The 25,160-nt window shown below is 42.2% G+C and overlaps 1 protein-coding gene across 1 annotated transcript in view; it reads left to right on the forward strand.

Moving 5' to 3' along the window:
• KCNH5 (potassium voltage-gated channel subfamily H member 5) overlaps positions 1–25,160 on the forward strand; it is a 160,341-nt gene that overhangs the window by 8,279 nt on the left and 126,902 nt on the right. Inside the window, exons 2-4 of the mRNA XM_030275155.4 lie at positions 4,668–4,791; positions 11,322–11,428; positions 16,427–16,555. Coding sequence (XP_030131015.1) covers positions 4,668–4,791; positions 11,322–11,428; positions 16,427–16,555 — 360 coding nt within the window. The remainder of the gene's footprint in view (positions 1–4,667; positions 4,792–11,321; positions 11,429–16,426; positions 16,556–25,160) is intronic.

Consider the following 25,160-nt stretch of genomic DNA (forward strand, 5'->3'; position numbering starts at 1 on the left):
AGATAGAGTAAGATTAAAAGCTTGCTGCTCTACAGCATAGGCTGCCTTTATACAAAAGAGCCTTTTTTACAAAATAAAAGCATGGCAACAGCAAATACAGTGCCTTTTAAAAAATTGTTTTCCTCAATTGAGTTTTCCAACCTGAAGCTTTGCTGACTGTATGCCTCTAATACCCTGTTGCCTTGCCATCAGCATTAAACCTTGCAAATGGGAGAGTTATGCTAGTTAATAAAAAGCCTGCTGCCTTCCTGGGAGGAATCTGGCAACTCTGAGCCAGATGAGTCTGCTGGCAGACCCTGCTTTCCTTACAGACAGACAGACAGACAGACAGACAGACAGACAGACACTGGGGTTTACAGGTGTCCAGTCAAGGAACATGCACAGCCCACAGAGTTCTGATCTGGGCTACAGTGCATCACAAAGGGGAATGGGTGGAGAAGATGGTTGGTGGAGGCAATGACATCAAGACAAGCTTATAAATAATAAAAACTGACCTTTCATCTGTGAGGGAATGGGAAGTGAACATGCACTTTCAATGCATCAGAGAAATCCAGGAAGGATGAACACGTCACCAGAGATTTTGGGGTAATCATTGTGTGAATTTTGAAATTAGCTGCATGTAAGTGTTTTCAGAGTATGAGATACCACCCCATGGTCATCTGGATCCCAGTTTCCTGGAGTTTCACCACGTGCTGGCTCAGACCAGAGTCTGTCAGAATTTCTGTCCTGCTTTCAGCAGTGACAAGTGTCTCGCTGACCAGTGGGGAATTCCCCAGCTTGTGTAGAAAAATACTTGTGGGATTGGGAGCTTCAGAGAGAGAGATTTTCCTTCCTGGACCACAGCAGGGATGTTGCACAAGTTTTGGTTTACAGCACCTTACAGCTGATGTCAGCTGTATTTATGCCCTGCCATTCATAACTTTGGCTGTCCTTGGCAATCCCTGTTGTGATCTTGCCGTGAAATTGTGACATAATTAAAGTAAATTCATAATTAAAGTAAATTCTCCAATAGAACATATTCTTTCAAAAGACTTGCTTGCAGAATATAGTTCTTGTCTATTGGATCTGAGTGTGGCTATGGAGATCCCAGTGCTGGTGCCATGCTCATCACCCTACCATGTCCAGACCTTTTGTTGGCTCCTTTTCTTTTTCTTCTGAAGAGACCCCTTTTATCTGTTAAAGACTAGAGCAGGGAAGGAGGGGTTGCCTCTGCCATGAAAGGAGTCTGAACACCTCCATTCTTGGCTGCCTTGTGGCAACTGGAGATGGAGATAAAATGAGTTTTTTTCCAGCTCTTGTCTCTTATACCTGGTGCCGACAGCCAGCTGGAAATTGGACAGAGTGGAATTTGCCATAGACTTGTGGAAATCATAATCAAAGACACAAGTGTGATGACCTTTCTTAGCCAGGAAATAATGAATCTGAACTGTGGGAATACAAAAGTCAGGCACACAGGATTTAGTCAAGAACTGGCTGTGGATCCATCCTCATTGGAGGGAACTGCAGAAATGGACTTTCAATGAATAGTTAGTGGTGATAACATGACTTTATAAAATTATGGTCAAAACCAGACAGGTTATCTCAAAACGTCCTGTCATTCAGTACACAGTTTGGATTGTTACAGCTGGGTATGGACTGGCTCATGTAGAATTAAATCTGCATGGAGTTATGATTTGTAACTGTAGAAATAGGGAAGAATTAATTGTGTCTTGATTGAACAAAATAATGACTCTTGATAAAATATAAGGTAGATTAAATACAGAGGGTTCTGTGAATACTGAGATTTGGGTACCTAAGAAAACCGAAGGGTCAGACACTGCCCTGTTCTTCCTTCAATTTTATCAAGTTGCTCATTGAGCAGCACCATTAATGAAACATGGATTTCTGCACTTGGATTTATTGGTCTCTAACAAGAGGCAAACACACACACACACACACACACACACACACAGAGATATTGGTATTTGGGCCTGGCAGTGCTGAATTTGCAGTGCTGTATTTGCAGTTGGGCTCAATAATCTTGGAGATCTTTTCCAGTCTAAAAGATTCTATGATTCATATTCCTGTGCTGAGCATGGATGAATGAGATTTGCTTGCTTAGGAGACAAGGGTAAAAAAAAAGTCAGTTAAGTACAGGAAAATTCAAGGGCACCAAAGAAAACCCCTCCTAATATCTGGTCAAGTTTCTAATATGAATACTATAGATCTAATCTAACCCTAAAAAATAAAAATACTAATATCTACCAAAATGTTTCTAGTGTCTTTTTTACCTCAAATGTTATGGGATTTAAAAGAAAAACAAACCCACAACAATTTGTCAATAGCTTGGCTTTGTTTTGTCCCCTCCCAAGTTTCTTGAGAATTTGATCAGTTTGGTGAATGCCTTATCAAATATTTTGAGACCCTCAGGTGCAAAGAAGTATAAAATCCATAGAAGACAAGCATCAAGTGATATTTATTGACTGCACCACGTGTCTTCTGCTGTGTGCCCTGTGTCCTGAAGCAGTGACGTGGTGGGAATCCACAACTGAGTCCCTGTCTGTGGCTGGGGAGGCTTTGCAGGAGGTTGTTTGCTTTTGGCCTGTGGCCCTCTGGAGAGCTCAGGGATGTGCAGAGCATCCCTGAGAGCATCATCATCATCATCAGGCTGTGCCCTTTGTGTCCGGGTGTGTGAGCAGAATTTTGGCCACAGATGGTTCTATAGAGACCAATCTTTCCAAATTTAACTTGCCACCTCGGGTTGTTTCCCTGTGGGATGGGAAATTCAGAATTGCTGATGCTCCCAGCATCTCCAGCTTCTGGAGTGTGGTGGTGATGGGGTGACAGCCATGAGGAGAGCCTGGGTTTGGGGGGTTGGGGGTGTCTCCCCTTTTCCAAACTGGAGGTGCTGCCTCATGACAGAAGGGAAAAAAACCTTGCAACAGTGTTAAAGTGCTAAGATAAAAAGCAGCTCTTTAATGAAAGCTGGAAAATATGGTGCACAAGTATGGCTCTGTGCACATGTGAAAGAAGACTTTCACAATTTCTGTAAGGTTTATTAATTAATATATCTGGCCAGTACATCCAATAGGAAATCAGTTACCCCAGTAAGCCACCCTTGGGTCAGCCCTTTGCAGTTGCTCCCGGGGCTCCTTTGCTCTGTTTTCTTGCTCTATCTGTTAAGTTCTGGTGGAAAACAAATGTTCTTATGAGAAATTATTTCCTTAAGTATAGTATTAAACAGAATTTCAAGAATGTGTTAGAAAAGGGTTAGTGTATTATGAGAAAGGACAGGAAAAGTATTAGAAAGTGGACACATTAAAAATCTACAAGGCTTCAGATATATGAAAATATATAAAAAGCTAAAAAAAATCTTTAGGCATCATGGAGATGCTGGTGTGGAGGGAATGCCAGTACAGTGGGATGAGCTCCAGCAAAACCTTTGTTCCCAGGGGTTTGAGCTGCTGGAATCCAGGGATATTTTATATAATGCTCGGGCTTTATTCAGTTTCTCCTGTTGTTTGTAGCAAGGGCATCTTCCTGTGGGCAGGAAAGCAAATTTTAAAGGTTGACATTTAGGCTTAAAGAATATTTGTGATAGATCCAAATAAATGCCTTGAGTGTAAAAGTGTTAGATTTCACAACATCTAAACTTTTATGTCTCCCACTGGTTGGCTTTTAAATATTTTAAAATCTGCTTTTCTGTAGAAAATCCAGTAATCTCCAGATTCATTTTTTTTCAAAATTCATGCTTATAAAGAAAAAAGATAGAAATGCTTTTTTTTTAGTACATGTTCCATATTCAATAGAATAATATTTGCAGAATGTACAATCCAGTCACAGTTATAAACACTCTGAGTAGGGCATGTGTAGCTCAGTGTCAGTTTTATGTTAAAATCAGTATGCACACCTGAGTAAATGTCTTTTGTTGTCATAACCATTCTTTGGCTGTTATGAGGAAAATTTGTAAAAATATCCTTTTTTCCCCCCTATAAGAACTGCTGAAAGGAGCATTTCCTGTAATTTTTATGCAGCAATGATTGTCAATAGTTATATTTTAATAGCTTTCTAGCACCAGTGAATGGGACCATATAGTTCCATAGCCGTAGTCGAAATTGAAAACTAACAGTAAAAATAAAGAAAACATTGAAGATTACCATGGACTGCAATTTTAAAACATCTGCTTTCCCCAGTGTCACCTGGCACTCTGTCCCTCATCCCAGGGATGCTGGCTGTGTCCTGCAAAACATTCAGACTTGCCAGGAAGAAAAAATTCCTTCTCTCAAGCAAAAGAGTCATTATCAGCTTTAGGCACCCATATAATTCCACATTTAAAACTCAGCTTGCACGTCAATTTAGTGTTGCATTCAAGATATCTATAAAATTAAAAAAAAAAACAAAAAACCCATGCTATCTTGCCTAGATGTTGTGAATAAAGGAATGCTTTCTAAATTGTTAAAGCATTGAGGCTTATATTGGTGTTTTGTGGTGTAGGAAGTTACTTGCATTACCAGGAGTTTACTGTGTGACCACAAATTCTTTTAGATGACTATTTGGATTTCCCTCTGAAACGTCAAGGTGGAAATTACTGTCACAAATTAACTCTGCATCTGCTGTGTATCACAAGGAGGATTTAATTTTATTTTGCCACTGACAGCAGCCCTTTCTTTTGCTCTTTGTCCTTTCAGAATCCAGTTTTTTGTTGGGAAACGCCCAGATTGTGGACTGGCCCGTAGTTTATAGTAATGACGGATTTTGCAAACTCTCTGGATACCACCGAGCTGACGTCATGCAGAAGAGTAGCACCTGCAGGTATGCCCATTGCCTTTTTTGCTGCCACTTGGTGCTCCTGGAGACTTTTAATCTACTGGAAAGAATGGTGAGGTTTAGGGGAGAAAGGATTCAGGTAAGAAAGGCATTGTTTTGCTGATGTTGAAGTCTTAAAACAGGCTTCAAATGAAATTTATACAGAACTTATACAACTCATACAGAACATGGTAAAGCACCTTGAAATTTATCCTGGCTAGTGTTGGTGAGCATATACTCTAGCTAATGATAAAGAGAGTGGGGTTTTAGGTAATATAGTTCAAAGGCACTTTTGCTAGATTGTTCTGAATTCTGCTGTTACATGCCAGGAGGCAGTGGGCTCTTCTGTAGCCCACGCTGGCCCCTATTATTAAGCATACACAGAGCTCAGTAATGCACAAAGTGCATCTTTATTCCCAAGAAAGTGATTAGGCTGCTGATATATTTACTCTAAGCATTGCAGCTTTATGGCTTTTTTCTTTTATTGGTGGTCGTTCAGGAGCGAGCAGCTGTGATTTGTGGCTGGATGTGCATTTGAGCTGTGCCTGCTGCATCCTTTAGAAAGAGATGCTTTTGGGGGAGGACTGGCTCCCTGATGTGTGTGAGTGTGTGTGTGGGCAAAGCAAACGAGGGACAGGGGCAAGAAGGGAGGGCTGAGGTAAAAGTTTGCGTAGGTTTTCCCTTTCTGCCTTCAGGGAGTGACAAATTCCAGGCACTGGGGACAGAGGATGGAATATCTGGAAATGTTCAAAGCCAGGCTGGACAGAATTTGGAGCAATCTGGTCTGGTGGACGGTGTCCCTGCCCATGTCAGGGGGTTTGGATCTTTAAGGTCCCTTTCAACCCAAGCCATTCATTGACTCTGTGATGATTCTGTGATTCTGTGATCTACAGTGATGATGGGAAATGATGCTGCCATACACTGGTGATCAGCTGGTGCTTCAGCTGGCAGGAGCAGGGTGGGCAGGGAGCCTGTCCCTGGATGGCACTCGCTGCTTTCTCCAGAAAGCAACGTGCTGCTGTGGGGTCAGGAAGCAAGATCTGGGATTGCTCTGTGCAGCCAAATGTCCTCCCAGGGGCAAGAGGCAGGAGATGGGCACGTGCTGTTGAAATGAAATATTCATTCACATAGTAACAACAGGGTCAATACACTCTGTTGGCCAAAGGAAACAGCCTGATCACAGCTGCCCTTACACACTTTCCCCTTTGCTCACTGCCATCCTCTGTAGTGCACTGTCTGTGTTTGCTGTCAGCCAGTGCTTCTATAGCCCGTGCCTATTAAAATAATTACAATTACAGAATGGGATTGTAGGAAATTGCTGAGGAAGGGAAGGTTTAGCAATACCTGTCTGATAATGATGCACATGTGTGTCAAATATTGAGGAGACCAAAAGGTTTGTTCCATCTGGGTGCTTTTTGTGAATGTGATAATCTCCTGTTACCGTTTATAAGGATCCTGTTTTGAGCACACTCAAACAGGTCATTGAGGTGAATTGTACGAATTGAGGAGGAATTACTGTGGATAATGGAATTGGTAGCAAAGATTGGTTTTTTCTTTCATCTTCATTCTAGACACCCACCTCTGGATTTTGAGGGGAGCCCTCTCTCTACACTCAAAGCGTGACCAACACTCTTGTGTCTGGCTCTTGGACAGGCTGGATGGGGCTTGGAGCAAACTGATCTGGTGGAAGGTGTCCCTGCCCATGGCAGGAGGTTGGAGCAAGATGATCTGTAAGGTCCCTTCCAACCCAAACCATTCAGGGATTCTACGAGTTACATGAGCAGAGAGATGTTTCTCATTTCTTAGGAGACATTCCAGACCTGTAAGAGCTGGACAGATTTCAGATTGGGTGAGAGCTGGACAGATTTTCAGCATAGGTAACATGGAACATGCAGCCTTCCAGAATGCTGGAGCTTCTCTCTGATGAGAGATATGGAGGTGATTGGTCTTAAAGGCCAATGGTTCCTGCTTAGACTACTCAGCAGAATGTTACTGGAGTTTTTTTTTGATATCTGGGGCTAATTACAGTATTTTCTCAGTCAGGCTCCCAGTCCAGTTTTGCTATATTATGCCCAGATTATGTTACATTATATATAACATTTGCTTTATATGCAGGGTTTGTTTTACTGCTCTAAGACAAGTGCTGTGGGCTAAGAGTGCTGCGGTGCCACCTTCTAATTGCAGGTTTTGAAAGGTCTGCTTTTCAAAGTCAAAAATCCAACCAAATTAAATATACAGATACAAACGATGTATATCTAGCCCCTGATACAAGTTGTTTTTATTACTGATGAGTGTGATGAAGAACAATTTATAAATATTGCAATGTTTGGTCAAGTAGCTTCAGGTTATAAGTGCTTCAAAATCATCTTTCAGCCATACTTTTCTCCTGGTAGTCCAGTGGGAATTCACGACATTCTCTTTCCCACCCCATCCCCTACATTGGGACTTTTCATATGCCGTGTAGGTGTGGCAGTCAGGGACATGGTTTAGTGATGCATGTGGCAGTGTTGGGTTAGCAGTTGGAAGGTCTTTCCCAACCTAAATAATTCTGTGGTTCTGTGATTTTAAGTCTCAGATGGTCTTGCCTGATACAGATCACAGAGAGGGGTGGATCAACTGAAGGCACTGGAGGTGTAGGTGATTTTTGTTCCAGCTAGTCCTGTGACAGGCTGGTAATTCCTTTGATTTTGTACTTCTCTCATTTTTTTAATCAGCAACAATATGCTCACTGGCAGGAAAATCACTTAGAAATCCCTCAGTATGAGTGCCAGTCTCCTTAGTTTCACAGGCACTATATAAAAAGCACATTGTACATACAAGTCAGGCTATATTGGGTGATGGGAGTTGATATGTGTTCTTTCTGAGCTCACGTGGCACTCAAAATTGCATGTGTAGCTTGGGCTGATATATAGAATAATTGGTGTAAGTGAGTGCTAAAATGCATAGAATTTTTAGGTGGAAGAACTTCTCATTTGCTGTGCCAGGTGAAAATGAGCTGACAGTCCAGGAGGAATGGGGCTCATATGTGACTGAGACACCTCTAACCTCCATTTAACCAAAAAAAAACCCTGCCTGGAGGTATATCAGGATGTCAGCCAGCATCCAGGAAAATAACTGGTTTTGTGCCCAGTTGTCCCCAGACATGACCATGTGTGTCTTCATGAACATGTTGAAAGAATAAAGAGTTGTAAACCACTGAAATGCAGTTTAATGTTGCAAGTTATATCAGTGTTTTCTAAATACTGCTGCTTATCAGCTCAACTCTGTGATTCCATCACGTCTTTGGAAGAGCAGACCTGGACCTCACTCCAGGCTTTGCTCTGCTTGCCTTTCCTTGCATATAAGATTTTCACAGCCACTGTTCCCACTGGAGCACTGGGTCAGCATCTCTGCCCTGCCTGGTTTTGATTTACTGCCCTGACAAGTGGGATTAAAAACCAGCCTGCAAGGGAAATCCTGGCTCTAGTGAAGCTAATGGCAAAATTCCCACTGTGCTCAAAGAAATGGGATTATGCATGGTGGGTACAGCTGGACTTGAAGAAGGGTAGATTTGGTGCTGGGATGGCACCTCTGTGGCCTGAGTTTTTGTGTCCTTGCAGGGCAAAATCTGTGCAAAGGAGCCCCACTGAGGGTGATTTTGGGAACCCACGGAGCTGCACCTGAGGAATGGTGTCTGCTCGTCACCTTGCAGGGTTTTGAAGCTAAATGTGTACAGATGTGTATTTGTATTTGCTGCTCCTCCTGTGTGGATGTTTGTCTCCTGTAAATGATGCCCTGACTGCTTTTGGATGAAGAGTGCTGTAAATTTGGTGTAGGGTTGGATGCCTTCTGTGCTTCACTTTTCCTCTGTCCTGGATAATTCCTCTCAAAGAGCTGCTGCCCTGCAAACCCAGACCTGCTCTGATGCTGCTGCTCTGCATCCTGGCAAAGGACAGAGCAGCACAATGTGAAACTTCAGTCGAGGCTTTTCTGTGCCAAGAGATGCTTTAACAGGAAGGTGGGAGCCCAGGCATCCTAAATGACAACTGGTCTGCTTTAGAGGTGGAGAAAACATCTAAGATTGTGCCTTTCTCTGTGTACTTCAGCAAGTCTTGCTTCTCTTTGATAAGTGTATTTTCTATGTAGTAAGATTCCCAGTAGCAGAGTGGTTTTGATATTTATGTCTTGTACAGTTTGCACTCGAGGCATTTGACAAGCATTAAATAACAAAACAAAACAAAAAAAAAAGGCAGAAAAAGACAGAGTGATTGACTAAAGAAGTAGGAGTCCCTCCATGTGTACAAAATAGGACAGACTAAATTAAATTAAACTTGTGATAAGCAAAAATCTTACATAACTCGTGCCATAAAAGGCTCCGAGGTTCCTTTGGTGCTGTTAAAAATTGCCTTCTGAAAAATGTTTTTATTGTTCCAGAAGCCTTTAAAATGTCTCTTTATGTGTGAATATAATATGAGATTTGAGCATTACAGGTTTACTGCAACAATAAGCTGCTTGTAATTTAAAACATAAAGTTGATTGATTATATTCTGCAGCATTAACTGGTATCGTCCACCACTCATCATCAAGTAGGATTTGCCATTTTAACACTAATTAATGATGATTTTATGTATTATAAAATCAAGCACTCAACAAATTCTTGCTATTTTTTCCTTCAGGGCTATGAGAAACACTGTTTTAAGTCTCAAGAAAACGGAAGAGAGATGCCTCAGAGCATTAAAAAAAGGCATAGATTAAAAAAAATTAAAAATATCAAACTCTTTTTGTTGTCATCTCATATATAAAGGTATAAAATGTTTTCAGGTGAAATGGGTAAAGGCGGTTGTTTAAAAAGGAGCAGTAGGCTGTGTTCTGCATGTCCTCGAGACAGCTGTGCATGTTAATGATAATCAGGACATTACTGAAGCCTCGTGCCTGGGTAAAACCATTTCCTGCTGTCAGCTGCTCTAGTGCCACCTCTTTGCTGTCCCAAAGGTGACACTACCCCAGCACTGCCACCTTCACCACACAGCCACGTTCCCAAGTGCCACATCCTCATGCTTTCTGAACACTTCCAAGGGTGGTGATTGCACAGCATTCCTGCCAGCCTGCTCCCGTGCCTGAGCACCCTTTCAGTGATGTTTTTCCTAATACCCAATCTAATCAATGTCTGTGTCAGCAGTGAAGAGGCAGCTGTAGTGACACTCAGGTGTGGCAGCCACTTTGATGCCTCCATCACCCAGTGCAGGCACCACCTTGTTGTGGGAGCAGCTCCACTGCTTCCCTGGGCTGGCTGTGAAGGGAAAAGATTCATGGTCTGGCCTTCATTGAGTACTTTAATGCTTGCTGAGCCTCTAACCACTGTGTTGTTTTATTGTTTCTTTCAGACCAGTAGACATAAAATAAATGTTTATTGAACCTTTGGAGGTCTGTTGATCAATAAGAGAAGCTGCACTGAAACCACAGAGGCACTGATAGCTTTTCCCTTTCATATTCTCAGGGTTTTCTGTTGTAGCTTCTGTTTCAGCTGAGGCACAAACTGTTTGTGAAGGAAGAGAATGGGGGGTGGGGGGAAGTCTGATCAATTAAAAATATATTCCTCCAAGTGTCTGAAAGCTTTTATCTGATGTTCCATTTTCTTTCTGTTCTGTAATTGAGAATTTGCACAGAGCAGCCTTCACTTATTTTTAATCCAGGGGAGAATGACAATAAAAGCCTGGCTGTTTCCTTACAAAGGCTGTCAAAAGCAAGGTCAGGGGGTTGGGTTTGCTTACACCAGCTGGAGGTCTGACCTGGAAAGGAATGCAATGATGAGATGCTTAAGTGGCAAGAAATAGCAGAGTTAAAATTACATTTTTATATTCTCAGTCTGGAGAGGGATGAGTCTCCAAAAGCATTTCAGTATTTTCCACTGAACTATTAAAGAAATGCAGTATACAGTGAGGAAAATGAGGGTGAATTTGGTTGTTTGATAGTAGTGCAGACATAGCTACACATTGCAGTCATTGCTCCTCACTGTTTAAATCCTACCTCTATTTGTGTTGGTATTTAGTAAAAGAATTCCAATTATCTTATTGTCCCAGATGCATCTTGACAAGATTAGATTTGCAGCCATTGGTTCAGCCAACAGTCTAAATTTACCTGTAGTAGATTACATCCCTCCTCCAGAAGTATTTTCAGGAGGATTGAACAAAATTTGGGAGATTTTAGAGGTTTTGTTCCATTTTCTCTGTTTTGACAGGAATACTCCCGTGGCCTGCAGCTGTGGTGATAATGGTTTCATAAGCTGTCAGCTTTTTTCCTAACCATATATCCTTAAAGATATACTCAGTAAAGCACTTAATGAAGCATTATGTTGGATTTATTTGCAGTAAGAAGGTGGTCATGGTTAGTTGCTATTGTAGGTGTCCTTGTGACACTCTAAATATTTAAATGGAGTGTAAATCATAATTAAACCTTGGTAAATGACAGCTCATGGCATCTTCAATGCTTTTGCTATTTAAGGTGACTGTAACAATGTTGTTTGTCTAGAAAAAAAGAGAATTTTTTTCTTTTTTCAGTTTTATGTATGGTGAACTGACAGACAAGAAGACCATTGAAAAAGTCAGACAGACTTTCGACAACTATGAGTCAAACTGCTTTGAAATTCTCCTCTACAAGAAAAACAGTATGTATATGTGTGTGTGGTGCTGGGAGTGATAAAGCATATTTAAAGCATGCAGTAGACTGAAAGAAATTTTCATTTTGACATATGGGTAAATTTGGGGCAAGATTTGGAGAAGAAACAAGTATTTTGGTTACCACAGCTCAGGAAGAGAGCTCTCTTTTCAGGCCAAGCATTCAGATTGCCAAGAATAGTAGTTGTTCCCTGCTGTCTCTAGTCTGACTCCTTCTTTCAAAAATATATCTAGTTTTGAGGATTGTTTCCCTGAAGGGAAACTGACTGGGTAAAGTGAAAAGAAATGCTGAATGAAGTTCCCCCACATCCCTCAAGAAACTCCCCCATGTCTCCACAAGTGAGAAGCCAGGCCCTGGTTGTGGAGTGGCTGCTCCTGGCGCTGTCGAGATGCCTCCGTGTTGTGTAAACCAACACATACCAGCTCTGGGGAGAGCACTGAGCCTGGCACATAGCCCAGGGATTAGTTAGAAAACCAGGGACTTCCATGCTCAATGAGATTCAGGGCCTGTGTTCCTTCTTGGTGCCATTGGGTTTGCAGGAAGTTGCCAGAACTGGAGATTTTCTTCATTTTGTCTTAACCACGAGCCATTCCAGTCTCATTTTCCGTCCTGGGCAGTGCTGGCTCGTCGACCTCAGAGCACATCCTGAGCACAGCCCATGCTGTTGTGTGGCCTCATGCTGGACTTGTGCATGGTGGACAGATCTGCTGAGCTGGTGGTTGTGATTCCTGTTGTTGTCTGTCGGAGCTCAAAATGTCCCTCAGACATTTTTGGATGTTCCGGGTCCAGGTCAGAAGCATTTGAGACCCTGGCAGGCAGCTGGAAACAGCTGTGATTTTGGGTTTGAACTATGGTATGATTTACCAATCTTGCAGGAAGAACAAGAAGTCACAAAAGTTTAGATATTATAGTAGAAGTAATCACAAAGTAGAGGGAAGAATTTTTGAGTGCTGTACAGGAGGGTTTTGGTTTTGTACATGGGGGTCAGAAGTTCTAAGATGGAGGGATTTGGGCCTGTCCTGTCCTCCCTCTTTCTTCTCCTTACCTCCATGTTCTTGGTGATGTTGGCACTCACAGATTGGTTTAGAGTAGAAAGGCACCATTTATTATAGGTAATAGGCACTGGGGAAAAACTGTAACCATGTAACACGTAATGTACCATATAAAAGACAGCAGCAGCCCTGGGCGGGGAGAGAAGAAGCAGTCGGGAGTCAGAGAGGATGTCAGGGTGTGTGTGTGCCTCTGCCTGAGCTGTGAGCAAACCACAGCAGTCTGAGAAGAAAATATTTTAGATAACTTGCAATAAACTACCTTGAGACCAGACAACAGAAGACTGCTGAACCTTTCTTTGAAAGCATGGGTTGGAGGAGAGACTTTTCCACCACATAGAGCCACCCCCGACCTAGGGTGAGCTCCAGCAGTTGTCAGTGGAAGTGAACAGCCTCCTTCACTAGCACAGAGCATCCTCCCAAGACAGAAAGCCAAAACTCAGATTAAAGGTGCCTCAGAAGAGCTGGTTCCTCTACTCTGCACAGAATTAGTCCAGCTGACTGGGTTGGTGGCCAGGAGCATTCCAAGACCAATCCTGATGGAGATTTCTCCTCAGTCTGGCTCTCGGTGCCCTGTGCAGGGGCTGTGGGGCTGGGGATCTTTCCCCCTGTTCACCCTCCTGGAGCCCAGAATCTGAGGCCATGCTTCCCCTGGGTGGGCTTTGATGCTGACATGGTTTTTTACCAGAGGTTTTCCCTGCATGCTGTGGCTGAGGGAAGGGAATGTTGTGCCTCAGGGAAGAGCTCCCTGTGCCTTGACTGCCCCATTTCACTGCAAACTCACCTAATCCTTTCGTGACATTGAAGGGACACCTCCTCTTATGCTTTACCTCTGTTTTCCCTTTTTAGACTAAATCTTCCTGTGTGAGCACTAAAATAGCAGGAAATGCCTGTAGAGTTCTCCAGTTCTGCCTGCCTCAAGGCATTTTAGCCAACATGTTAATTAAAAAGAGAAGCCAGACCAGCCCTGAAGTCCAGCTGTTCCTGCAGGTGCCTAGGGGAGCCCTCCAAATGACCTCTTTTTGGTTCCTAAGCGTATGAATGTGTCTGTTCCACAGATTTTATGCTTTTCTTCCCGTTTCCTGTGCATTCCAGGTCACCTGGATGCCCCCTCACATCAGGGGAATCTCCTGGGACAGGCTCATATTGGGAATGTTTGCCAGTGGTGGTGCCCAGCACTGCCATGCCCTGTGTCCATGTGATTTCCAAAGTGGTTCCCAGAGATCCTGTGCTCTCTCCTGGCTTCTCTTAGTAAATGCTGGAGTAGCTCTTGCTCTAGAATGGGCCAGAATTATATTCCTTCCTATTTTATTTCTGCATAAAAAGAGAAAAATCTTCTCTTGGTGACTTTCCTGTGACAAGGCAGATGCTTTTTGCTTTGGGTTGGGGATTGTCTGCTGGAGCTTGATGATGCTGCAGAGATTTATTGAGCTGCATCTGCCTTAATAAAATCTTCACCTTTGCCCAGCTCTCCAAGCCTACACTTTCCATAAATTATGCAGGATTACAGAAGGACTTTATGGAAAATTACTCAGTATTTCTCTCTGGGCTTGAGTCAATTCCCATCCATAACATTGTCAGCTTTCTGCTCCATCACCCGAAGCCCAGAACCTCAACCCCTCACTGATGCTAACAGCTCACCCCTGGAACCAGCTGGTGTGCTCAGGGTTTGCTTCCATTTGTCATTCCCTGAGCCTCGTGGAAGATGGTCCTTCAAGACACTGCCTGCTTGTCCTCCAGGCTGAAAATTGGAGCAGAGAAGGAAATAAAGATTAGTTATCTGTTGGTATGAATGTACTTCTGCAGAGTGTAGGTGGTTACTCTGTGGAAGGGCTTGTGTTTGTCACCAACATGAGGCTTGCAGTGTCTTCAGAGCACCCTCCCACCCATTTTCAAACTGTAGGTCCAGGTGTGCTGTGTATTTTTGATAATGTGGCACAATGTGTGGTTTTGGTGTTTTTTTTTTTTTTTGTTTTGTTTTTTTTTTTTTTTTCCTTTACCCATTACCTTTTGCTTCTGGCAGAGGGAGATTTTGAGGTTTTCAGGTTGTTTTCCCATCCTTCTCTGCTGTGTTAGAGATGATCTTTAAGGGCTGATGTTTTTTGGCAACATCTGTTTGACTGCTGCCTTCACACTCCCCTTGGTGTTCTAACCCAGCTTGTAGCTTCCAGCTTCAAGACTTAAAAGCTTGCTACAACTCTCTTCTGCTTTGCTGCATTCCCTCATTATATAGTCCTTACCTCTGCCCACACAACTATTCACCAACCACATTAGGCATGCCTGCATATACGTATATTTATATATATATATATATGTATATGCATGGCTCTCTCTATATATGTTTATCTACATGGTAATACTCAGGAAACCTCTTTACCTGCTTTTTCTCATGTTGCTGCTTCTGCAGCAGTAGCCACCTTTCCTCTGTCTTTGATTTTTGTCAGCACCCTTGTACAGGGTGTTTTGCCTACTTGCTTTCATCTCAAAGGGTACCAATGGATTTCCAGGTATAAGTGCAAATTACTTCTCTGGAAAGCTGCAGCACTCTGTTTTAGGAGTTATGAAAAGTCTTTTGTCTTGGGTTAGCAACTGGGAATTAAGATAATCAAGTAATCAGCGTAATGGCTTTGGAATTATCACAAAAAGCAGTCCCACATCTCTCCCACTTCTCCAGTTTACTGGTAGTGAGTTACTGGCTTAATCTGGGTAGAATTTCAATAAACCCTTGTGGGTTTTAACCTTCCCCACAGTAATCCTAGCCCAAATGGTTTCTCTGCCCTCTGGGATCTGTGCTGCAGCTCCTGGCACAGCTCCTGGACCTGGAGCATCAGAGGAGGTTTGGGGGGGCCAGCAGTACCCGTGTGGGATAACAGTGGGCAAGAGGCTTGTGTCACTGTGTCAGCTCTCAGGCAGCTCAGGAGAAAAGCCATTCTGTCACCTGGCTGAAAGCACATCAAATCCCAGAGGTAATTATCTGGCTGTGAAGGCATTTATGGTGCAGTGTGCGTAGGTGCTCGTTTGGGAGGGAGGGACAGGGAGCTTTGCTGGATGGAGAACATCTGACATTCCCTGCAGGGGAACAAGGGGTTTCTAAGAAAATTGCTCCAGTGTTCTAGGATTTCACCCCTTGTGGAGCACACCTGTATGTGTGCAGGGAACTGCCATGTGTGTGTCAGCCTGGAAACTTCAGCTCCTGAGCACCTGCAGGAGACCTCTGCAAACAGGAGGGATTTACCAAAAGCCAAGCTGGCCACTCCAAAACCAAGGGCTGGTTTTGGCTGTTTATTTGGTGGGTGGTAGGATTTGAAAAACACTTGGTTTCATTTCAGAAGTTAAGTCGAGATAACTGTGCTGGGAGAGTGCTGCACTGGGCAGGGCAGTGAGGAGGTGGAAGTGTGACCTGAAACAAAAAAAAAGAAATCTAATCTGATTTGTCCTGATAGGACACTGAGAGTCCAACTCAGGTCCTCTTAAATAATTTAGTAATATAGTAGTAATATAAAATTTGGAGTAATATAAAATTTGGAGCACTTCACAGTATATTCCATCATTTTTTGGATTTGATAGCTCCATATTATGTAAAGAGGGAATCAAAGATGCCATCCACCTGATTTTTTGTCACCTTTCCACATTTCAGACCTAAGTTTGTGCAGCATACTGTGAAAAAACAAGAGCAAGAGGGGAAGAACAGTGTATTTTATTTCAGAATGAGTTTTTATATAGCCTCCTGTCTCTGTCATCTAGTTAGATTAATGAAGCTGTAAAAATGGGAATATGTTGTTTTCCTTGGAGAAAGTAAAATTAAAAAGTCTGGAGGATGCAGAAATATTGAGATACATAGCTAAACTACATGTGTGTTTTAATAATGTGTAAATATTATGGGCTGGGGGTAGTCTGTGCTACACCACATTCCAATGTCACTTTTTTCTCTGCTCCAGGAACCCCAGTTTGGTTCTACATGCAAATTGCACCTATAAGAAATGAACACGAAAAAGTGGTTTTGTTCTTGTGCACTTTTAAGGATATCACTTTGTTCAAGCAACCGATCGAAGATGATTCAACAAAAGGTAAACGTGAAGTATATTATTATTTTTTGTGAAGGATAGAAGTAAATGCTTGAGCTCAGACCTGTCACAGGAACGTGTCTTGTCTGTGATCTGTGTCTTGAACTGAGGAAATGTTTCATAACCTGTCAGAGTTTCAATGCCGCTCTCCTAAATTATTAAAAAAAAAAAAAAGATAAGTCACCATAAGTGGAAATTCCCTACCAATATTTTTCTAGAGTCACAAGCCTTCATTTTTCTCTGTAATTGACTTCTTCATCACTACACCTGGCACTTTCTAAAAATTACACAGTTTTGAGTTGTTTGAATGCTGTCTGTTTTGGGAGATCTTTCTATTACAGGACAGGTGTCATCTTTTCAGGAAAAAATAATTCCAGCTCCTTGGGATGAGATATTGATATTTCTTCCCATTCTCCATCCTGGAGGTGAAATGTGAACCAGCCTGTTTGAGTCATTTATTACTGCTCAGGAGTGATGGCTGCGTGGCAGAGCGCATTGTGCTTGTTACTTATCGGCTGCAGGGCAGGATTTTGTTGGAATGCTCTTGTCACTGAGCAGCTCCTGGCCAGGCCTGCAGCCTTGCAGGAAAAATTGATGGGGAAAGGTACAGAGGATCTGGCAGCATCATCCTCTGCTTTAATTCCAAAACACGTGTCTTGTGTCAGGTTTACATGTGTATTGCTTTGGGTGAAACAGTGCATGCTTACATAAAGAAGGAAGGACATTATCCACGTCACTTGGAAGTTGCCTCCTGATGATTAATTCTTTACTATGTTTTTTCTTCACGCTTGAAGGAGGTTTGATATCTCACTTGGAGCTAGTGTGCTCTAAGACATCTTCTTTAGGATAAAGTTGGTTGTCATTTGAATGCAAACAGCTTCTTAGTATCTAGATAGCACTTATTGCAAGTGTTTGGATAACTGAAAAGTCAGTTTATAAAGGCAGATTTAAAATGAAAGGCTCCTCTCCGAGCTAACACTAAATACAACTTTTTTTTTGTTTTTGTTTTTGTTTTTTGTTTTTGCCTAGAGAATGTTATCCATAAAATTATAAGATCCTGATATAGGAATACCTTCTCAGCCATCATAAACTTTATTGCCTCGACAATTTAGATAGCAACCTGCAAATGTTCTTTATTTCACTTTCAGCTCCGTAATGTAGAATTCTGCCTGGAAATAATCTGAGACTTTTAGGGTAAATGCCAGTTAATTAAAAGGACTTTATAGGTATCTGAAGGCATGGGACTGGCTCCTTGCTGCAGTATATGTAATACATAGTGTGAGCTCATCAAGGAAAACAACCTGTGTTTACAAGAATCTTCTTGTAAGGTTTCCTACTTGATGCCTTCTTGGGGAACCAAGATGTATTTCACATGGAACCAGCTCCCAAATCCCTGTTTTTACCCAGCTCTGTCCCACTTCCCACAGGACTGAGTTGCACTGAGAAGCCTTGTGGCAGCAGGACAGAGAGAACATACTGGAGGTGGCTCTCAAATGCAGAAATGATGAATATTGCCTCCTGTGGATTCTCAGCCTCAGGGAGATTCAAACTCTGCTGCCTTCCCTGGGGAGGCAGGGATGTGCTTCAGGGGCTGAGCTCTTCCCCTCTCCATCTTGTGCCTGAGGAGGAGCAGAACCCATGTGGCATCCAGAACAGGAATATTTCTTCCTATGGGAAAGAGCAGTAGCAGTGAAATGCATGAGTTGTGTGCTGGTGCTCTGTACTGGAGAGCGCCATTAGTTAAAATGCCAGGTATTAATGATGGAAATCACAAAATACTGCCCTCAACAGCCAAAGAGGTTTGGCTCTATGTCTAAAGAGCCCTTACTTCTGTCTAAGTCATACTCTAAAACCCCCAAAACTCAACCAGAACATCTCAGAGGCAGTGCAGCCACATTTCCCAAGTGCCTTTAAAGCATAGAACTGGAGCCTGAAGAATCTGCTCAGGGTGCTTTTATTAGAGCATTGAAGAGCATTGATCTGTCCCTCCAACAAACCTCATCATTACAAACCACTGGCCTGATTTTTCTTCTGCTTCTGTATAAATTAAAGCTTGTCTTTTGTATCCTTGATATAAGGGAAACATGTTCAAATATTTGCAGCACTTTACTCCAGGGGTGGGAAAACAGCACTGTGGCATTACCCTGTGTGTCTCAGCTGTGTGGGTCTCTGGGATCCCATGGCACTGGGATCATAGTGGTTCTGTGTCAGACATGGTGCTCTGAGAGATACATAACTCATTGTCCCTGCAGATAACATTACAATGTGCTTAGAAGCTGCCAGGCCACTTTCTTTTTGAATTATGAGATTGATAAACACATACGTTAAAATTTAGAGGAGAGTTTTTAAAGTCTTGCGGAAAAGGGTTTCAATAAAATGTTGCTGCTGAGTGCTGGGATTTGCCATTGAAAGGGCTATTTTTTTTTTTTCCTTTTTAAAAGAAGGATATTTATTAAGAAATTCTGCCAGGACCATGCAATACATAATACATGAGTAACTATGGTGCAGATGAGTTACTGTGTGTTACTTATGGGAGCAGTAAATTTGAGATAAAAAATTCAGCAGGAATAAAATATTGATGCCATTATGCAATAATCTCTCCATACCAAAACCCTCTGCACTGTTCAAAGGTGTGTTGCTTTGTTGTGAAGCTTCAGTATGTCATGTTCCTGTGAGGTATTTAAATCATGGCACTGTTTGTATCTACACTGCAGAGTGTCTGTGTGTCCCCACTCCTGGAAATACCTGGTTGGCTTGGCCAGATCTGCTTGCAGTGGGGTTGGCATCTTGTGGGGACCTTGCCAGGGAACAGCAGGTTTGGGGGACGCAGAGTGGTGCTGAGGATGCAGATCTGCCCAAAAGTGTCGAGCATCTTGTTGGGTTTGTGAAAAGGCAGACAAATGAATCAGTTGTCCTACTACAAAGCACATTGCCAGGGTGAGGTGGGATATTTTTTTTCCTGATGTGGGTATAAAAGCGTGTTTGTTGAGTGCAAAAAATGCAGCTGACTTCACGGGGACAAGCCCTGTGCGAGCAGAGGGAGTCAGAGAGGTCTGGGACACTGTGACAGATGGTGTGTCTCTGCTTACCTGTGTGCTCATCACTTGCTCTGTTAATGCTGAAAGGAGAAGGAGAAGGAGGGAGCTTTGCTTGCCAGAGAGAATAAAAGTAATGAAAATTTTTCCCAGGCTCACCCAGGGCGCTGTGAATTTGCTGCAGACCAGAAAGCTGTTGAAACTTACTGGACTGTAAGCAAGACTTGAGAGAAGGGATATTTAAAAGCCACCTTCCTCCCATAAAATACAGTGACAGAGATCAAACACCTTGTTTTCTGAGAGGGTACAGGCAGTCAACTGTCGACTAAAGATTGGACTGACTTGTTTTCTTGTTACTTGTGCTTCAATCTATTATTGCTGGGTGATGTGTGGGAGACCTGTGATGTATGGCAATGAAACTGTGACCAAAAACTGCTGTAAAGCCATTCCTTGTAAATGGAAAATTACTTCAAAAAGTGTCTAACCAGTCAAAAGTGTCTAAACCGCCCCAGCAGCTCCAGCAGAAGCAGCAAAAATGAGGATGGAAGGAAGGATCAGCCTCCTGGTTGATGTGTTCCCTCCTGAGTGAAGGTGCCACCAGCAGCTGTGGAGGTCTGGAGGATAGAGAGAACCCCTCCATTGGTTTGGTTTTGGATTTATAGTGCCCCAGTGGCACTACAAGCATTGAGCCAGCGGTGGATGGGGCAGTGTGGAAGAAGAAGAGGTGTGAGAATTCATGGTGAGGCAGGAGACCACGGCTGCCCTTGGTGGTCCCTGGGCCAGTGCTTTATTTTCTGGTTAAGGAGCTGTGCTGTATTTGTCTGATCCCTCCTTTCCTCCTCCAGCTCCTCTTTGCTGATAGGAGTATTTGTCTGATCTGGATTCAGCAGCAAGCAGCAGGTCCCACCTGTGGTGGCAGAGGGCCAAATCCCCAGGTCTGGCTCGAGGCCGTGCTCAGCAGAGGTGGAAGGCCATTACAAGCATATGAAAGATCCTATTATGTATTTTCTTTAGGTGAATAAAACCCAAAGGATCTTTTTTTTTTTAATGTTTGTACCATTGTCAGGTCACAGTTGGATGCTTTTATCAGCTTGCTGAGCTTTTATTCTGTCTTTACCCAATGGCCTTTTAAAAACATCTGAAGACTTTCAATTCCTCCAAAGACACACAGTGGTAATAATCTCCTGTTTATTTGTCAGGAAAAAAATTAAGCCATTTTTCTGGGCCCTAACTATTAGAAGGGTGAATGGGGCCACTTAAAATTTTAAAACCATTTGACGCCAGGAATGCTGCAGATTCTATGGAACAAAAAGTTTAAGTATAGAAAAAAAATATCAGCAGTTTTGGTTAATAGTGAAGTTTCACCTAGTTGTGCAGTGGTTTTATTGCCTTTGTTATCATCAGTGAAGAAAAAACATGGCCTCTATGTAAACTTAGATTTTTTTGTTGGTTAGGATTTTCACTGGTTATCTGGAGTTTCTGTGGAGTGAGGGATCAGGCTTGTCACATCTATAGTGATGGGGAAGTTCTAGGGAATAATGATGTGATGTAGAATCAGGATGCAAAGTTGTGTTAACGAGCCCCTTACAACTTAGGACAGTGTGTTGTTAACAGATGGGATCAGGAAATGGCACAGCAGGATCCTGAAGTTGTTTTGTTTTTTTCTTTCTTTTTTTTTTTCCCATTTTCACTTGATAGAGCCAGACTCTGATAATCAAGTTTGTCTGGGACAATGCTGTAATGCTTCCAGTGATATAACTCTTTATGGTTATATAACTCTATATAATGATACAACTCTATCTCAGAGTGTGACAGGGCTATAAAAAGTGTAGTAGTTGCAGAAATATGCACTTAATGCTTGCTAATCCTTGCTAAGCCTGTAATTCTGATCCTTTTTTTATCTTTAATAAGTGCAAATTATTAAGCATATATAACTGGTTGCACATGGGAACCTTTTTTTCCTTGAGGGGGTATCCAACCTGGTGATAATAGAGGAAGTGGGTGGAGGGATTAGGGCATGAAAATAAGGTTTCTACCTTTAGCTGAAGCACAGTGTACCCTGTTGAGTACATCACATTGACAGTAATCCATCACAGTAATTTAACAGGTTACAATTTGGATATCCTTAACATGTTTTTATTGCACTTTTCTGTGGCTGTAATAACAAGGGTCACAATAGATACCCACTTGTTCTCATGCTGTTTACTTTTGCTGTTATCTGCAATTTCCCTCCCTTCCAGGCAGCAAGGAGATCACCTCCAGTTCTCCATTCTCCCCTGGGTCTAGAGTGCAGCATCCAGGGACTCCTGGGCTGGGAGAAAGGACTTTGGTGGGGGAGGGAGATATGACAGAATTAAGGACTTTGGTGGGGGAGGGGGATATGACAGAATGGGCATTTGCCAGGACACCAGGTGGGTTTTAGTGCCAAGAGCAGACAACTCAGTGCAGTGCTACTGAGAAATAATCTCTTTTAGTATTTAGATAGTTAGATAATATTTTGATAAAAGACTATTTTGGGTAGTATTTTAAACCATCCATTTGGGATAGGCACAGCTTGCCAGTAACCTGGAAGACCTTCCAAGGTTGCTTTTCTCCTGTTCCTGCAGGACAAGCATCCCTGTTATTCATCCCTGTTATGTCTTCAGCAGTGTGTTGCTGGCACTTTCTGCAGACAATGCACAGGCTGAGCAGTCACAGAGAGATTTGCTTCCTCACTTTCAGGAGTGATGCTCCAAGGCCTTATTTTCACTGCCTCTTCCCCGTCTGTAGCCTTTTTTGCTTTATTGCTGCTGGAGACCCACCGTGATGAAGAAAAGGGAATTTCCATATCCAGGGTTGTTTAGTTTCTTTCACAGAAATGAAGTACTTTTTTTCTGAATCTGATACAGCCTTTGGAGCCCTCTGTGTGCTCCGTCAGCAACCCATCGATGCACATTAACTGTCTGCAAATTTCTGGAAGTTTAATGTGCAATGAAAATGCAATCCCATTGAAATGAAATCTAACCCTGTGAGAGATTGAATTAAACTGGAAGCTCATCTTTGAAGCAGAAGCTGTTTGTAGATGGATATACTTTGTATGTAGAAAACTGAGCACTCATCATTAGGCAAATCTAAAATAATAAGTACAAATGTAGTGGAGTTTAAAAGTCTGATCTGTGTAACAGAGGGCATTCCACTTCACTAAGTTGCTCCTCTGCTGAACCCATGAACTTGTGTGTAACTAAATCATCCCCTCCAGGGAGGCATCCAGTATTGATTTAGAAGAGGCTGAGATTCCACTACTTTACTTACTTTGTTTTGTGCTTCTCCATTAGGCTTTTGGCATTAAAGAAGTGTCAAATTAGCCTGTTTTTAGCTGCTTGCAGGGCATCTTCTTATGTCTTTTTTCCCACTGTATTAAGAAAGTCCCACTAAGGCATTTGCACATATAATCAGCTCATCACTGTGCCTTATTTTGATAAAGTAAATGAGTTCAGCTTCTTAAACCTCTGTCTAGACTGAATGTGGAGGTCTGGTGATGGCAGATACATGGATATTTTAGCTGCCCTTTAATCCAGCTCATTGGCAGCAGTAGGGATGAAGCTGTGGTGGCCTGGATTTCAGCCTCCCAGGTCCCCAGTGAGTTTCTGCAGCAATTATTGTGGCCAGGTGGGTTTCCAGCTAATTCCTCATTATTGCTCATTGCTCAGCCTCCAAGCCCAGCTTTTACTGCTATGTATCCAAGGAGCAGGTGACTTTTTGCCAAAGCCAATTACATGCTGAATTGCTCATCTACCAAGACCTTTGGATCATTTTCAGACCTGTTCTTTGCTTGGGACATTTTCCCCTCCTGTGCTGGAGTTACTATTTTCATTGCCTTTCTCTGGATTACTGTTTTCCATTTAAAACGTGTTTTCATGGCACGTGCTCAGGCATCAAGCACATCATCCTCTTTCAATGTCCTCAGTGCTTTTAACATCCCTCTAATCCTCCTGTCATTTGACACTTCTATCGGGCATTTTATAAAAACTTTCAATCCCTGGAGACAAGCACTGAATGGGATGCCTGGCCACTGGTGTCCAGAAGGACCCCAGTAATAAATTTTAACTATTTTCTACTGCTCCTTGTTTGATACTTGCCAAGTAATAAATTCTTCACCCATTTAACCTCTAATTTACTGAACTGTGTGGTCTCAATATCTTGTTGAGAGTGTCACATAAGGGTCAATTTGGTGAAGATTGCTGTGCAAGGGGCTTTGGCCACTCTGGGGTGATTCAAATGCAGAACCTGGATCAGGTGATGTGATGGGAGGAGCACTTTGCTATCTGACCAACTTGTAAAAGCCAGTTAAATGACATTTACAGTATTTAGTATTTTCTTTTTTTCCCCTTCTTCTTCCTAAAATTTGCACCTGTTTTTATACACTTATGGGAACTAATTCCCCAGTGGCCCTCTGTTTGTGTATATTAGCCTTATTTGCAGAAAAGTGAAATGCAAGAAGTTGGTCACTGTACATTTTACATTTTACATCATACATTTTACATAGACTGTACATTTGAGAATTGAAAAATATTTTGTAATTTTAAAATGTATGCCTAGTGTAGTCTAGAGTTATATAAATCTTAGCTCTCTTTATCAGTAGATCTCAAAATGGCTTGCAAATTAGGTAATTAGCATTATCTTCATTTTAAGGAGGAGAAACTGAAGCTCAGAGAGGTAAAATGATATGCCCAAGATTACCCATTAGTTCTTCATCCATACTGAGCTCCCCAGCAGTTGCAGTGGGTGGATGGTAACTGGGAACCCAACACTGAGCCAGAAGGGAGGTTGGATGTAAAAATTATTCCAGGAGTGCAGTGCATTATCAGTGGAACACACAGAGTTTCAATTCCAGAAATTTATTCCAATATTTTGAATTTCATTTTAATAGACTCTAAGTCCAGAAATATTTTTACTGCACCATGGGAATGATTGAACGTTGTTTGACTATTAATCTGTTTATTCAGGAATCCTGTTTATTCCCCTGTCTCTAAAAACCCAATACTGGAATTATCAACTTTTTCAGAGACAGTGAACTCTTTCAGACATACTTTGCCTGCAGTAAAGAGCAAACAGCCAGCCATTATCATGATTTTACTGTTTGAGAGTGTAGAGATAATTTGGATTTATACATGCTAACTATTTATGCCAAAGGATGATCTGTGTTACCAATTGAATTCCACACTTCCTAACTCTGAGCAGTGCTAGCTCTTTGCTTTTGTGGGTAAGTCATAAATTATATATTATTTAAGCATTCTGCATGTTTACTGTTTTGTGCTCCACAGTGAGATCGGAACAATCTTTCCATGACTGGGATTTGCTCCCTGTGCTCCTGCAGGCAGGAATCAACACAAGCACTGCTGGAATTGCCCTCTGCAATTGGGTTTTTTTTTTGGTTTTTTTTTGTTTGTTTGTTTGTGTTTTTGTTTTTTTTTTTTTTTTTTTTTTACACAGAATATAATTCTTAACCCCAGTGTATTCCCTGCAATCTAAGGTAGGGGATAATTCCCTGTTATACTGATTTAAAGTCATCATTATTTAAGACCAGACAAACC

Source organism: Taeniopygia guttata, chromosome 5, assembly GCF_048771995.1.
Source record: "Taeniopygia guttata chromosome 5, bTaeGut7.mat, whole genome shotgun sequence".
NCBI lineage: Eukaryota > Metazoa > Chordata > Aves > Passeriformes > Estrildidae > Taeniopygia > Taeniopygia guttata.